The sequence below is a fragment of the Plectropomus leopardus genome, chromosome 4, assembly GCF_008729295.1.
Source record: "Plectropomus leopardus isolate mb chromosome 4, YSFRI_Pleo_2.0, whole genome shotgun sequence".
NCBI classification, from domain to species: Eukaryota; Metazoa; Chordata; class Actinopteri; order Perciformes; family Serranidae; genus Plectropomus; species Plectropomus leopardus.
Window position 1 is genome coordinate 8,484,492 of NC_056466.1, and position 16,920 is coordinate 8,501,411.

The 16,920-nt window shown below is 40.3% G+C and overlaps 1 protein-coding gene across 2 annotated transcripts in view; it reads right to left on the reverse strand.

Annotated features, from left to right (window-relative positions):
- Window positions 1-16,920, reverse strand: part of LOC121941510 (microtubule-associated tumor suppressor 1 homolog) — an 86,575-nt gene that overhangs the window by 56,342 nt on the left and 13,313 nt on the right. For both annotated transcript variants that reach the window (XM_042484314.1, XM_042484313.1), the window contains exons 2-3: window positions 5,171-6,759; window positions 3,200-3,616 (exon numbers count right to left, since the gene is read on the reverse strand). In XM_042484314.1, the coding sequence (XP_042340248.1) occupies window positions 3,200-3,616; window positions 5,171-6,334 (1,581 nt within the window). In that variant the 5' untranslated portion in view covers window positions 6,335-6,759. The remainder of the gene's footprint in view (window positions 1-3,199; window positions 3,617-5,170; window positions 6,760-16,920) is intronic.

Here is a 16,920-nt window from a genome sequence, read left to right on the forward strand (position 1 = left end):
AAAAATTAGTAAAAGGCGACAAGGAAATGATCTGAAAAGTAGCAGAGTGTATTAATAGAAGGAAATTATCAAAAAAACTATGCAAAAATATCCAGAAAACTGCTATTTATAATTCTTTTAATTATATATTTAAATTTCTTGCAGTAATTCTCTTCTTGTTTTTTGTTTTTTTTCCTCTCTATTAATTTCTTGCCAATTTTTGGTCTGGTTCTTGTTGAGTTTCTCTTCAGCCTCTTCCCATTTTTTTTTTTTAAATCAAGTCAGTTTGTTTAGGTTTCAAGAATTTAATCATTCAGACATCTGAACTTGTGCCACTATATGGTCAGGAATATCATCAAATCATAAAGGACGGAATAAGAAAACTGTGCAGAGTTCAGTGAAGCATATATGATATAAGCTTCTTAAAAATATTACCTTGTTTGGCCATGATCACAACTATTGTAAAATAAAGGCTGATGCACAGAAAACACAGCTCTTGCCTACAGCATCTGATCTGTTTCTGTTCATATGTAAAGGTTACAGTGCCGTACATGTGACTGTAGCACAGTTTACATGATCTAAACACACCCTGTACTGAAAAACCCCTCAGGCTGCCCATGAGAGAATACGCTGGGGCAGGTTTTAAACTTGTCACCTGCTCACTGTATCTTTAAAAAACACATACCAGAGACAGAGCACACGTACTTTACACGTACCACTCCTTCATTTAAAGCCCAATGCACACTTTAAGCTTCTCTGTCTCTCCTGTGTAAGCAAATGATGCTCAACAACAACAACAACAACAACAATGCAGCTCAGGGGATCAGACAACTAAAGTTCAGTGACGTTTTTGTGTCAGTCTTTTATTTAGTTAATTTCCCTGTCTTGAATTATACTTTACATACAGTAATTGCATCCTTCTGTCCTCGGAGTGCAACTGTTAATGATAAGGTTAAGCTCCAGCTCGAGCACATACCATGACTGCCGTTTTCCGTTTTGCTGCCAAGCTGGGACTTAAAAATAAAACCTTAAAAAGATGTGTAACAACTTGCGCTCAAATTAAGAAAATAACCATGATGAGGACACTTTTTGTATGTTACTGTATATCCGCACAGGAAAAGCTATCTTGTTTCTAAAGACTCCCCCGACACTTTATACCAGCAGGTTATGTCACAGATGAAGTGCTCCAGCTGATGGCGGCACTTATCTGTTTCACAATGGCTTCGTTGCATAACCTGCACCTCAAGCCAGAACTGTTTCTGGATCTTGTTGGCATGTAAATGAAAAATGACATCATTTTAATATGTCAACTGTGACTGAATTCACAACTCGAAGGCAGAGGAGCTCAGTTTAAAGGGGAACATCGCTGACAACCAGGTCTGCTTTACTACAGTGTGCGGAGCGTGTGCAGATGAACAGAGTTCAGCTTCCCCTCTATCAAAATCTGTTCCCCTGTTGAGTAGCGTTTCAGTCAGGGTTAGGGATAGGGATTGGTTTGTTTGAATGTAGTTAAATTTTGACCTGAAATTGACTCTTCAAATTTAAAATTTAAAGTCTGCATATGCACAACAGACAATTTTTTTATATAATAATAATAATAATAATAATAATGTGTAATAATAAATTTTATTAATGGGTGCCTTTCAGGACAGTCAAGGTAACCTCACAGATATTACAATAATAAAACAACAAAATGTCAAGACGTAGTAAAACGATATACAGTTAAAAGCTAAAAAAAAAGTTTAACAACAATTATCACACAGAATAAGCAAGTCTAAAAAGGTGTGTTTTGAGTTGGGATTTGAAAGTGGGGAGAGAGTCAATATCACAGATGGTTTATGGGAAAGAGTTCCAGAGACGACGGGCTGCACAGCTGAAAGCTCTGGACCCCAAAGATCAACGAGCAATGGATGGCAATGTGATATATAAGCCAGAGGACTATCTGAAGTCGTTTGTCTTGTGATCCAGCAGAGGATGGTCAGATTGACCTGTTGTTGCTACCGTGACTCAAGGTCGTTTGAAAAAAAAGCAAAGTCACAAAGCTATGACACATGCGCAAAGTGCATGGAAATAAAGGGATGATGTCCGCTCAGGTGCTCTTTGGGTACGCTCTTTTTAGCCTCCTTAAGTGCGCTCGACCCAACAAAACTTTTAGGTTCGCTCAAACTGATGAGGCAGATATACAATAAAGCGTTTGCATACAGAATGTGTTTGTTTATGGACTTTTACCTTTCTTGTTCTATGATAATCGCCAGCTATTGAGCCTTTGGGCAACTGCAGGCCAGATTTCACAGTGCATGTGCTGTACCCTTTTTGCGTGACGTAATTTGAAACTGTGACTTCTCCTTTTTTGACCCTCCTTGCCGTGATGTTGCTGATTGGTTTGTGGACTACCGTTTTTAAGTCCCGAGTTGGAATTTTCAGCAATCAACATACATTTTGTGTTCTTTATATTCTATTTTTCATTTTATAATTTTGTACTGCTTTTATGTTTTTATCTTGTATCTTATTCAATTTAAAGTTAATACTTTAATTCCTCGTCTATGTTAATTGTTTTGCACCAAAACAACAAGTTAATACCTTATGTGTGTAAATGTACTTGGCGATAAAACCTGATTCTGACTCTGAACATCTTGGTTTTTAGGAGCCAGAAGTGATGATATTTAGACGAGAGGTTGGAGCTGTGAAGGAGCGAGAGGTGGATCTGATTCACAGACTGTAGCTACCGTCACTCAAGTGGCCCCCTCCCTAAATATGCATTATAATAATAATTTGGGGCGTTTTAATACCAGGCTGTAAACATGTTTATTTCTGCTGTAAAGCTGAGCATTTTACATGGAGGTCTGTGGGGATTTACTCTGTTTTGGAGCCGGCCTCAAGTGGCTAATCGATAAACTGCTGGTTTTTAAAATTCTGCATTGGCTTCGTTTTTCAGCCTGGGAGTTTGCCGCTTGCTTTTGATCAGTAAACAATAGCAATATTATCATTTGCATGAAAAGACAGAGCACTGATGCCAAAATGTCTGAGAAGCAGCATGTTAAAGTATTTGGGTTCTACACAATAAATGTGAAAGTAACAAACAAAGAAAGGCTGTTCGTTGACTCTGTACAAAGCAGCTGTCTTACTCTACAGCGTCGACAAATTTGCTGACTCGTCGACAAATGTAAAGATTTAAATTGCATGTCATTTTAAAGACATCCGCTATACTAACAGTACTCACCCTGCTGAGGTTCCTCGGTTTCTCCGCAGCTGCCTTTCCAGTTCCCCCGTGAGCATCTTCACTTGGATGTTTACTCTCCACACCTTCGCGTCCTGTTTCGTGTTTATCAGGCACTTCCTGGACAGCCTTCCTGGGAGAGCCCAGGGGTCCTTCCTCAACCACCTCAGACCCCAAAGAGCTGGTCGAAGTAGAGAGATTTCGACTGATGGCCAAACTCTTCCTCTCTGGCTGAGTGGAGTCATTGGCTGCCGTCTTGTGGTTGGTTTTGGGGTCACTGTTCTTTCCTCTGATGGATTTCAGCAGCACAGCGACTTTGACTGGACCTGTGGACGACCTCTGCTTTCGACCCACATCCCCAGTCTGCGCTTCCTCCTTTCTAGGAGCAGCTCTCTTTCCATTGGCTGCAGCAAATTTGTTGCTGGGCAGAAGAGAAATTAGAAATGTCAGACAGAAGACAGAGGTACATACTTGATACGTGTGAGCTTCTCCAACCCGTTCTCATTCTCAGGTCGTCAAAAACAGACATACGAACGCTTGTCACACACCGAACAACAGCATCTGAAACACATTGTTACATGAGGTTAACGTGAAACGGACGCAGTTAGGTTTAGGCTACAAAACTACTTGGTTTTGTTTAAAAAAAAACGTGCTGAACTTAAAAAAGTACTTATTTTTCGTAAAATTTCGTAAATATGTCACGAGTAACGTCAGTGCACAACGACCACAAATAACTTATGCAATATTACATTAAAACAACAATGACGGGGCGCTGGTGGCTCAGTGGATAGAGCGGCGGCCCATGTGCAGAGGCTGTGTCCTCGCTGCAGAGGCCTCGGCCCCTTGCTGCATGTCACCCCCTCGCTCTCTTCCCCTTTCACGCTTGCGCTGTGCTATCGATAAAAGGCATTAAAAAAGCCCAAAAAATAATTTTTAAATAAAAAAAAAAAAAACAACAATGACTTTTTCATGGACAAAATTTCAAAAACTCTCCATGATTTTTTAAGGACCCATAATGACAAAACATTTTACTTTTTGCCCTACTTCCTCTGCATTTTTTAGACACAATACAAGAATACGAAAAAAAGTATGTGACGGTAAAACAAAAAATCACACACTGACGCATACTAGAGCTACGTTGTTGATGGCTACAGAGAATTAATTTGCCGTTATGTTGCATTACACAGAAGGATATCCATGACATATTGTTAAGATTTCATTCGACACAAAAAAAATCCAAAACTTTTCTTTTTTTAAAATTCCATGACTTTTTAAGGCTTGGAAAATGTGATTGTGAAATTCCATAACCTTTCCAGGTTTTCCATGACTGTGGGAAACAAATCTTTATACTACATCAGTTGCTTTTGGGTCAAGTATTGCCACAAACAAGTTAACAGCCGAGTTGGTTGAAAGGCCGGTGTGTCTGTGTGATTTTTAGAATTAATTTACAAAACTATGCTTGAGAGTGTTTCAGTTTTTCACCTAAACTGTGCATGTAAGAGGAAACTTTCTAGAATTATGTCATTGGCACATCAAATCTTTGGCAGGTCACAAAAGCCTTTGAGTCAAGTTGTTACAGAAAGTACAAAGAAAAAAGCGAGGGGCATCTTAGCAGATATCTGAGATCCTCTCCTCAGCCAGTTTGAGCTCCTGAGCTCTGGGAGGCGCTGTAGAGTCCCTCTGGCAACAAAAATGTACTCAAGAAGTCCTTCATCCCAAGTGCCATCAATATTCTTAACTCGACAAAGTGACTGACGAGTTTTAAACCACAGAAATACAATGATATGAATTAATTTTATGTCTTAAATGTTTCAAAAGACCATGTCTATATATTTGTTTTACTAACTGGTGTCTGGTGGAAGACATGGAAGACAAATTGCAACCCTGTTGGACAGTAGCAGTAGGACGTCACAGAGCGTCAGTATTTGATGTCCTGGGGATGAGAATGGACTTTTCAAAAAAACACTACAGTACCTGGTTGGGTGTTTTTGGTGGAGACGAGTAGGATCGTGATCGTACTTTAGTTTCAACGTCTTTAAGGTCCACTTTGGAAACTCTTTTTGCCTCCAGACTGGACGGTTTGACGGCTGTGGACGCTGTCATCCTGACAGTAGTTGCAGCAGCAGGAGATGGTTTGGATTTTGCTGCCCTGGCGGGCTGACTGGTGTTGGGCTTGGGCGGTTTAGGGCTCGCTGCACAGCTTCCAGATTCCTCAGGAGGAGGAGATGCAATTTCCTTGGCATCTTCATCTGGATGGGCAGAAGATGATACCTGGATGGTTTCATGACGGTCATCAGAAGCAGGAGGCTCCGTCTGGCTTTCCACAGGTGGACTGACAACTCCGACTTCTTCTAACACTGTCTCATCATCAGCTAAAGTCCCCTCTGAGTGGATCTCAGTTGTCGCAGCAGAGCCTCCAGGGTTCACCGTGCTGTCGCTGGACTGACTGATTGAGCTTGTGAGGGTCATGCTGCTTCTCCGCACATCCACATCAGAGCTCACAGACAGAAATAAAGCCTCCTCTTCATTATCATCATCATCATCTGCAGGTATTTCTGTTGCATCTGAGTCTGGCGTTGAGGAGCCGTGTCTCCTCCCATTACTGCTTCCACTGCTGGGGTCATCATTATTGCTGCGGCTGCCGCTGTTTATCGTCAGGGACAACGCCAGCGTCAGGTTGTCATTATCGTCCCAGGTGTCTTGCCGGTACTCGCAGCTGTTAGCGTCCACGTAAACAGACACAGAGTTGTCGTTGGATTCTGACACCTCTGTTACTGTTTGAATCTTTCCCACCGAGACGTCATCATCACCGTCCGGTTTACCTTCCTCCTCAGGCACCCACTTTGAAACGACAACATCTGTCGGTTGTTCCGTTTTGGTCGTCACTGTCGTCATGAGGGTGACCTCAAACATGTCGTAGTCCAGTGGGCTGTCAGTCCGGCCCCCGCTGAGGCTGCTCAGGCTCCGCAGTGATTCAGGAGAGGACTCCCCCAGACAGGAGGAGGACGAAGAGGAGGAGGAAGAGGAAATTGGGAAAGCATTCCCGTTGTGATCTCCTGTGCTGTGGAGAGGGAGCCTCATGCTGGGACCAGTTTTGGCCCTGACAGGGAAACCCTCGGTGGGCTGAGAGACACTCATCGCTGGGCCAGAAGGCAGAGGGTCAGTCACTCGGTACAATTTTTCCCTGATCTGTGATGTTCAAGATTTTAATTGCCCATTTGCTTTTTCTGCTGTTGTTCTCGCTGATTGTGGAAGAACAGTGACTCTTTACGGCTTTTTAGCTTTATTTCTATTTATACTCTGAATACAGACATTTGATCGAATGTCCAATCCATTCTCTGTGCAGCAGTGTTTGCAGTTTTTTCCTCTGGATTTCTACGTTGCTGTTTTGATAATATATTCCATCAAAATCCATCCACACTTTAAAAACTGCACAAAAATGCTGCAGTATTTCCTAGAGGGCTGTAGGTCATCGGGTCCTTGACAGATGCAGAACTGTCATTTAGAAAAGCATCTATTGGGCACTCATCCCTGCATTTTCAAGACTCTGCTGTTGAAAACATCTGAAAAAAAAGAAAGAAAAAAGGAAAATTAAACATTTAAACTCTAAATAAAATAAAATCTAAATTTACAAAGATTAACCTTCTTTCTTCTCAAAGATATTATACTAGTTTTACAAATATGATTTATTTTGTTCACAATAAACAAACAGCTAAAAACTTTAACATCACACTTTACAATAAAGCACAAAAAAGACAAAACAAGCAGACAAAAAATAGGGAGATGTTGGGGACAGATTGGAATTTGGAAAAATTACAGTACAAACAAACAGGTTCAATGGTACTGACGCACTGTTAAAGTAAGCAGTTTTAAACTGTATGGGACCTCCATAACTCCTGTAATTACTAAGAATCAGCTGTAAATGTTAAATTACCTATCTGTTTACAAAACATATATTCTAATAATTTAGCAGTATTATTATCTGTATGTAATTCTTATTTTATCCCCGCTGCTGAAGTCCCACTCTGCAGCTCAAACAGCCCAGTGTCTGCACACTGATGGTCAACAGGCTGAGAAATGCTGCCCTCTGCAGGCTAAAATCAAGAAGTTACAGATACAGACTTCAGTGCATTACTGACTGCAACTGCAAGGATGGTAAGATATTAAGTGAAACAAACTTTTGGAGATGTTTATGATGAACAGACTTGTGAGATGAGTGTGAAGTACAGTCACAAGAAGTCAAACTCCTTGTGGAAGCAATGAAATTGGTATCATTATTTTCACAACCAGAGGCCCCACACGTTCAGATTAAACCAGTTTGAATGTAACTGCCCGTGCATGTGTGTCTGTGTGTATGTGGGTCAGGGACCAGGAGAAAAGAGAGGAGCAGCTAAATAAAGGCGATCAGATCCAGGACGGTGTGCTATCTCTATTATCCAGTAATGACAGCAGGGTCCCTGGGCAGCACAGAAAGACTCAATTGCAGGTAGAAACACAGTGAAGGCTCACTGTTAAAAGCCTTCAGCTGCTCGAGAAAACATAACCTCACTGAAACAGAATATCTGAATCCTTCTTTTATTTAAATGTGTTTTCTAATCACCATACAAACATGGACAACTTCAACATTTATTACATCTGTTTCTACGGCATGGTGGATGGCAAGCAGCAGACCACTGTTGGAGACAAACAACACCAGCTGTTTTGTAGGCCCTCATCGCTGCAATTCCAGGAGCGTTTGTGCCACCAAATATGGGTGTTTTTGATCAAATTTTTGCTCTGTTTCCAGCGGTGTTTGTGCCACATATGTGGATGCTTTTAGTGACCCTGCACTGCATTTCAAGCTAAATTTGTGCCACTGAACATGGGTGTTTTTAGTGACCTGACGTTGCATTTCCAGCAGCGTTTTTGCCACAAAACATGGGTAAACTATTACTGTTTCTAGCGGAATTTGTGCCATCAAACATAGGTGTTTTTTAGTGACACTATGTTGCATTTCAAGCTAATTTATGCCACTAAATGTGGCTGATTTTAGCAACCCGACAGTGCATTTACAGCAGCATTTATGCATCCAAATGTAGGTACTTTTTAGCAACATATTCCTGCATTCCAGCTCCATTTTTGCCACAAAACTGGCATGGTTTTAAGCAAAACATAATTGCAGTTTTTGTGTGTAAAATTCACCACACATCCACGACATAGTAATTTACAAATGTAATGTATCAGTGGATTGCAAAATGCCAACATCTATCCTGGTGATCAGGTTGCAATCAGAGCCACAAAAACACAACAAAGTCACAATTCGAACAATAAAAAAAGTCTTTTGCTACATAAATGCAGTGCAGAAGTGTTTCCAGTGCTTGCACGGCTGACGTTTCCCATTTTGAATACACTTGATGGACAAAATAACAGATACCACATACAGAGCAGGTGCTGGATTAACAGTCACAGTGTTTTGAAATAGTCAGACTCTTTCCTGTTACATCATCCCTTCAGTCTATCCATAATGTACGAGAATGGGTTGGGGCAAATCAGAGCGTCAGCCGGACTCAGCGACATTATCAAACACCACAGTTACTGCTTAGCTGCCAGACTCAGACACACAGCACCCAAAATTATCTGACATTTGCACAACAAAAACCTAAACAAATCTGGCAGCCACATATGCAGCTGACATTTGGTCCTCTGGTGCCAGAAAAAAAGTAAAACTAACTGCGTAGCTTGTGGACTACCACTTCAAAATGGAAGTGATGAATTCCTTTCAGCTGAGTTGGTCTGCCGCATTATGGGAAATATTTTGTCAGGAAACAAGACAGCGGCTGCCCTCTGGCACTCGCAGAGCCATTTCAGACTGTCTAGGAACATTCAAGCTCATGTCCTGATGAAAGGTCATTTTGTTTTTGTGTTTCTTGAGGGAAATTGTTTCCCCTCAAAAGTCTCTGGACATGCACATGTTTCCTTAAACTCAAGAACCTCACACAGCAAGATTTCTTTCATCATGCAGAGACTAAAAGACAAAGACATAAAGACACAGAGTAAAAGGCCGTCCCACATTACGCTCAAACAGAGTGAGCAGCCCGCTCTCTCTGACATGAAGCCTCGAAAACTGAACTGACTTTCTCTGGCTTCAACTCTTGAACTGCCCTGCACCAACCAAACGCCTCATCCACTCCTGTTAGCATCAGTTTCACCATCGGCCTGCGGGGGCCTCACTCTGACAGTGAGTGTGTGAGCTGAAGTGAATAACAGAGCTAATCCTCAAGTTAATGACTATTGTTGAGTGGTTGGACCCTGCTATGCATTAAGACACACTTGACAAGCCAAGAGTGCTGGAGGTAGTGTTCAGATCCTTCACTTAAGTTAATTCATAACACTGTACCATAAAAAAAAACTCTGTTACAAGTCCTGCTTTGAAATCTATGTAAAAGTATGCTTGTAATATTAAGAAAATGTACTTAAAGTATTCACAATGCAGAAAAATGTCCCCATTGACTGTTTTCTTATAATGTATGATGTCATTATATTAGTATTGCTCATGCATTCATGTAAAAGCAGGAATTTACTGTTTTGGTTGGTTGAGGTGGAGCTCTCTGATTTCTGTGACTTGAATCTTGGGGTGGCACACTAAAACCAAAAACCCACTTAATTTCGGGAATTCTATCTAACAATCTCGTCTTAATGCACTATGTATCTGCATGGGCTTTTTCCATAAAAACACAAATACATATTTAATTAGCAGAGGCATATTGTTTGTAGGGAACATTTAACACATTAACACCACATACAAAATTAATTGTGCTAAAAAAAACAAAACTGCATGGAACTAGCATGAAGCAAACACATCTATAAAGAGAGGACTCAAAAAATGCATTTCTATTCAGATATATTAAGGTCAGAGTTCAAAGGAAAATCGCCATGCCATTTTTTCCCAAGTAAAATTTCATTGTAACTTTGGAGCGTTATTTAACCCCCTTCGCAGCGAGCTAGTGAGCAAGCTTTTGGTTACTTTTGATAATTTTTGATAGCTTGACACCCATTAAGAACCAACCAGTTCCTTTTAAACTGCTGACTGCTAACAATGCTGAAAGGTGTTTGCAGATCAAAGCTGAGGGGAGGGTGGGCACAATGCTTTCCTCAGCAATGCTGTTGGGTTGTGAAGACATTACTAGCAGTCACTGCTGAATGAGCAATGCAATGACCTGGGCAGTGCACAGTGCAGTGAAATGAACCTACAGACCGACATGCGCCACCGATCAAAATTATGCTCGATATCCTTGTGTCAATGGCCTTAGGTTGTCTATTCTCCCAAGATACTTTAAATAGCACACCACAACCTCTTAAAGACAGTAATGTCAGTCTCCAAATATTCTTTTTTTTTATCATTTTCATGAGAGGGGCCAGCAATTGTATCAGGATGGCCACCGCCCTCCTCAGCCACCCCGGGGCACCGCTGATGAGGTTAGACTCTGTTTAATGAGATTTCCAGCTGTTGTTTCTGGAATGCTGTTTCTTCAATGTGCATCTTTGTCTAGTTTCGGTTGTTTTGGTGTTCTTTTAGACAAAGCACATTAGAAAGAGTGTAGATGAACACTCTTTGCAGTATTCAGTAATCCCCATTAACTATTCAAAAGAGCTCAAAGGTGACATACTTCCCCAAAAACATCTCCCTCCATCTGCTTTGCGTGTTATGTAATTCCCCCTGCAGATGCTACATTACTTCATATGGCTCTGAAGCTCTGAGGGGGGTTTGTTTTGTTCAGGGGGACAGCCCAAAAGATCATGATGTAATGTTTTCTTCGCTTGGCTCCAATCATTGCGCACAGAGTTTAATTCAAACAAGAGAATAACTGAATAAACAATGTGAAACTAACATGAAGGAGGCAGAACTCGCTCTCAACTGGACTCCAACAACAAGTCTTGTGGCTGCAGCAGTTTATGTTACCTCATCATGTATTTTTATTACATAACAATACACACATAAAGAGAAATCAAACTGCAAGAGCCCAGAGAGACTAATAGCACAATATTAACCTGAAACTTGTTTATCTTCTTCATTTACACTTTCTCACTAACTTCATACTCCAGCATCAGCAGCTTCATCACTGCAGACACCATACCTCTGCTCTTAACACTAACTGTCCACACTGTGATCAACACCACTTTCTCTTCCCACAGCGATCTTTAGCAACCACAACATTTGTTTGTTCCAACCTTCGTAATTACATACAAGCTGTCTTCCGTCACTCTCTTACACATGCTGTTCAGGCTCATTTAGGACGACTTCCTACGAAGAAAACCATTAAAGTTTTCAGAAGGTTTTCAGATTGTATCAGGCTGCGGTAGCCTCCAGAAGCTCCAATTAAGGATTTCGGTGGAAAAAGTACTTTACACTAATATTTGAAATGACACATTTAGTGGGTGTAAGTTGACAATGCACAATGCCATCACGCTACACTGCAGCGTGTTTCGTTGCTCCAGCCGTCTCAGTCAATACTGGAGCAATTTAAAAAATTGTTGTTCCCATGAGTCACTTGACACAAAAACATGGGAAAATATGGTCCAGGTTGAAAACTACTGAAGTTACCCTTTAATGTCCTCACTAAAATAGCTCTTTTGCCAAGTTCAAGGTCAACTTTATTTATAGAGCACTTTAAAAACACACCAAGCCATCCAGCCCCACTGATACAACCAAAAGAATATTTAATAAGTGTGCAAGTGAAGTACTTTACAATATAAAGTATATTAAATCTTGTGTTGAGGTTTATTTAATTCAAACTTTGCCATTATGCAGCCAGATAAAGTGCCTTTTGATGGTTAAGCATTGTGTTTTTGCTTTAATTGAAGGTAGTTCCAGTAGTAATAGTCTTTGAGTGAGCCAGACCTTCAAAATTGGACTATTTCTTAAAGTTGTTTATTTTATTTTTTTCAAAGGTTCATGGCCCTGGTGGTGGAAAATACATGACAGCATTGCAGCAATGGTAGCTTTCTATGTGCATTCACTCCTCTTTTTATCCCTCTATCATTGTAATTTTATGTTGGGTTTTTTTGCCATTTTACACGTAAAGCCACTATAAAAGAGGGTAACTTTCACAGAAAACTATAAACTCATACATCATTGTGAAGCTTAGACTATAATCTGTCTACCAGTCAAATTTCATGTTTCTAAGAGCAACAGAATTTTACCTTTGACCTTTAATGCTGCAATGATGCAATGGGCCAGAACCAGTCAGAATACATATAAAAAGTCCTTTACTGCCCATGCCATACAGGCAATGAACACAGAATGACCGTACGAGGCAACTAGCAACTAGCAACTTTACTTTGTGTTCTTTTTGTGTTTTATATTGTGTTTTGTGGAGTTATATATTTTTTATTTTTGTTCCGTGTTGTCTGTAACTTATGTTGCTGCCTGTCTTTGCCAGGACACTCTTAAAAAAGAGATTTTTAATCTCAAGTGGGTTTTCTGGTTAAATAAATGAGTATTCATGTGTGGAAAATGATAAAAAACATGGAAAATATTTAATGCTGGCGAGATATAAAAAGAAGTGATAACACACAGAAAGTAACCATAGCTGCAGTGCTATCATGTATTTACCAGCACCAGGGTTATAAACCCTAAAAAGATCACTATAAGAAATGTTCCCTGCAAATTGGCAAGATTAACCCCCAGCTTCATGGGCTGTAATTGAATAGTAATGGTTAAATGTGTTGCACTGTACTAAATATAGATTTGACGGCAAATCTATAACATCTTCCTCTTAAACCATTTCTTCTAAAGTTTCAGGCTGAGCAGGTTTATAAATATATGTTGCTTCATATATGCTATATTTGCTATTTCTTATCTGTTTTGCTGTGCTACAATGGCTGTTTTGGCTTTATCTTCCATGAGCAGTGACTGTAGACTGAACATTGTAAAATACAGTATGTTCCTTTACTGGTGTCTCTTTGTGTATTAAAGCTCAAACATATATGGCAGTTAGGAAACACTGTAACTTGTGGTACTGATAACAAAGTCTGACTTAAAAACTTTCTTGTTGGCAAATATTAACCTCCAATGTGTGTGTACATTCACTGCTTCCCCAGTTCTAGGTGTGTGTGTGTGTGTGTGTGTGTGTGTGTGTGTGTGTGTGTGTGTGTGTGTGTGTGTGTGTGTGTGTTCACCTTTGCATGGCCCAGTGAATATTCACACTTAAGCAATTACTTCTCAAACTCTGGCATCCCTAACACTGCCATTTTTGTTTTAAATACTGTACAATTCTGTGTTTTTAACTTAAAATGAAAGTTTTTCCTCTTCCTGTGCAGTGGCGCAGTAAAGCAGGACTAAAATCTTAAGAGTTTCCTCTGAAGTGGGAGGAAAACTAGAGAAGCAACATGCTTCCTGTGATAAAAAAAAGTTATTGGACTTCATTTTGAGAATGATAAACATAACTATGACTAACAGCATCATGATAATTGAACAGTGGTTTTAGTGCAATTGTACGATAAGGTGTATGCTACACTGAACATCCTTCATATTTACATGCTACAACCACTAGAGTTTCTTTTTTAAAAGCATTGTACTGCACAAAATCCATCAGAGCTCCTCTGTGTCTGCACTGCTTCACTGAGCAACTCCTCTGCAGCAGTCTGCATATTAAACTTTGCTGTTGCAGCATCTACTGTCAGATATATTTTCCTGAGAAAGAAAACTGAGCAAGACAGGAAAGGATGTGTTGCTCATTTTTTGTTTATTAATAAATAAAGAATCTGTGGGCATTACTTCCAAAAACTCAAAATGATCTCGCAAATGACCTTGTTAAAGAGTATTGATTGATCACTGATTGATTGAACAGTGTGTTTAGTCTTCATGCTGCATGACACTGGTGGAGTTCGTGAACTGAACTTTGAGCCAGGTTCAAAATCCCTTAATGATCAACTGAAAACAATGAAGTTGACTCAAGCTGGTCACCACAAATAGCTTCTAGTGCAGTCAGCTGTGGCTGTCATGGCCACTCTGAGACAGATTACTGCCTTGTTGCACACAAACATGTATACACACATGCACACACACTTTTTGACAGCAAAAATCCTCTAAATCTTCTCATAAACATCAATGGATAGACATTAATTAGGGTGAGGGGTGGAGAAGTAAAAATCAGAGAAGAGGCAAAGTGAAAGACGTAACACAGCAGAGGCCAAAAAAGAAGATTTTTTTAAAAAACTGAGGAGTAAAATGAGTGAATGGCTCAAGGCGAAGGAGGGAGATTCAGGCTCTAGTCAGTGTCACAGTCGGCACTTGGCCTAGAAAACACAAAAAAATGCTTTTTCCTCTAACCTGAACTGGAAAAAGATCATTGTTTTTATTTAAGGTTTGGATTTGTAGTTTAGTGTTTTTATTGCTATTTATTTCATATTTGACATTTTTTATGAGAACTGGGGCAATTTAATTGTTTTAACTTTTATCTTCTTGTCATGTTCTACCCTGTATGTTGTCTGTGGTGTCTGACAACTGTGTTAAGTGAATGCCTTGCAATTTAACTAAATTTTCCTACGAGTACAGATAAAGCAACCTGACCTGACCGGATCTACTGCTGCTGGCTGCTGCCTAGTCCCTCAATACTGGACCAATTTCAAAAACTGTTGTAAACATTGTTCACTTAGACAAAAAAATGGAAAAACAGGGTCAAGGATGAAAAATTCCAGAGTTACGTTGTATTATCTTACATCCTCCGTTCTCATGGCCACCATCCACCAATCAGGACCAAAAGACGAGTTTATACCAACAGCTGGAGTTGGAAAACACCCCGATCAACACAAAGCATCCTCTCCACAAATATTGTTTCAGGAAGAGCAGATCCTGGGACTCAGGTGAGCTGTCATCAGGTCTGAGCTTGCAATCCAACTGAGCTACTGCACTGCTGGTGTATTTGCAACAGCAGTATAAACATTAACAGCTCTGCAATAGCAGAGGCAGCGAAACCCAACCAGGCTTCAGAATCATCCACCCGACGGGACCAGAGCAGCTACAGCTCTTCAAATTACACAAGCAAGCTCAATTAAACTGTATCCAGGTGATTTAAAAAGCAAACAGTATGGAAATTAATTAGCATAAGAGTCCAGTGATTCCCAATACATCAACCTGCACATTATTTCAGATTTTCAGAAAATCAACTCAGGGTATATTGATCTATATTGATCTCAAAATGAATCCATCTGATTAACTAGTGATGTAAAAGACTGCAGGCTCTGTGCTGCTGATGGTGTTTTGTTTCAGTCGGGCACACAGCCAACAGGGAGCTTGTTAACAGGCAGGAGGCAGCAGGCTCACCTTACCTTTATAGAAATACTTGGCCAGCATCACCACTGCATCACATTACAGCAACACACACACACCAACACAGAGCTGGTACACACACATCTCTGCAGTCAAACAACTGGCATGACACATAAACAGTGATTATCACACGTCATTAGCACACACACTGACAGTGGTGCTAAAAAAGCGGTGTATAAACGACAGCAGTAGACATTAGGCGTATCTCTGCATCACACACAAACACCCCCGAATACAGAAAAAGTGGTTGCCATAGAAATCAACAGACTGCTTAGTCACTCTGGGAGAAGATGAATGCAACTGTTGTGAGTGATTTAATAACCAGCTGGTGTCATTCTGCTGTCCCGCCTACAGTCACCGCAGAGGTGTGTGTGCATTTTAGAGGTGCATTTGTGTGCATGCCCAATTTGCATTTCTTTCTATTCTGATGTGACATAAATGCTGCGCAGAGGTCGTGGCAGGACACGTGACACTGCTGACAGAGTGTGTGTGTGTGTTCAGGTGACAAAGGACAAATGATTCTCCCTTTAAGTGCACAGTGATGATGGTGAAGAAACAATTAATGCCACTGATTTCTCTGATTTGAATATTATGACATTTAAATTATACACTCTTATGTATATAAAGCACATGAAAACACTACACGCAGCACATGAGTTACTGATCATGTTAAACGATATTAATATCAGTGAGCGCCAGGAGAACTATAAAACATGGTGAGTCACTGCTGTAAGAGAAAGGGCATTAGAGTAATGAGAGTGGAGCTGACGGAGTTGAGAGTCACATGGAGTAACGAGGTACTACATGGAGCTGGTTGGCGGGTTGCCAGTCCAATCAGAACTGGTCCTGAGGTGATACAGCGCAGCGTGGATCAAGATGTTATATAAGCAGCTAGCTCTGACACCACCACTATCTTAACGGATCAATACCTGGATACAGGACAGCGGACGAGGGTTAATTTGGACTGCAGTGTTATTGGCAGTGATGTTCTGTAGTAGTGAATAAACAAGTGGGTAAACTAGGGCACCATTGACGTCTACCCTGAATGTAAATGATGCCAATCAAAACGAAAATGGCCCATTTGCAAAAAGTATAGAAGAAAATAGTGTTAATGTTGATAGCTTAAAAGGCTGCGCTAAAAAACTTCGTATTACCCGCTCCACTTTTAATCACTCTCCTATCCATTTGAATCCTGATCTGAACAAACAATTAACACCAATTATCATATATGCATATTGACAAATTTGGAATTTGAAATGTTTTTTTGTTTTTAATTTGTTGTGTTTTCCTTTGTGTTTGTTTTTTTTTTCCTTTTCCACGCTTTGTTTTGTTTTGTTTATGTGCTCGATCAGAAGATGGTTGTGAACTAACAGTGTCTTGTAATCCTGCGTGGGATGGGCCAAAAAAGGCTCAA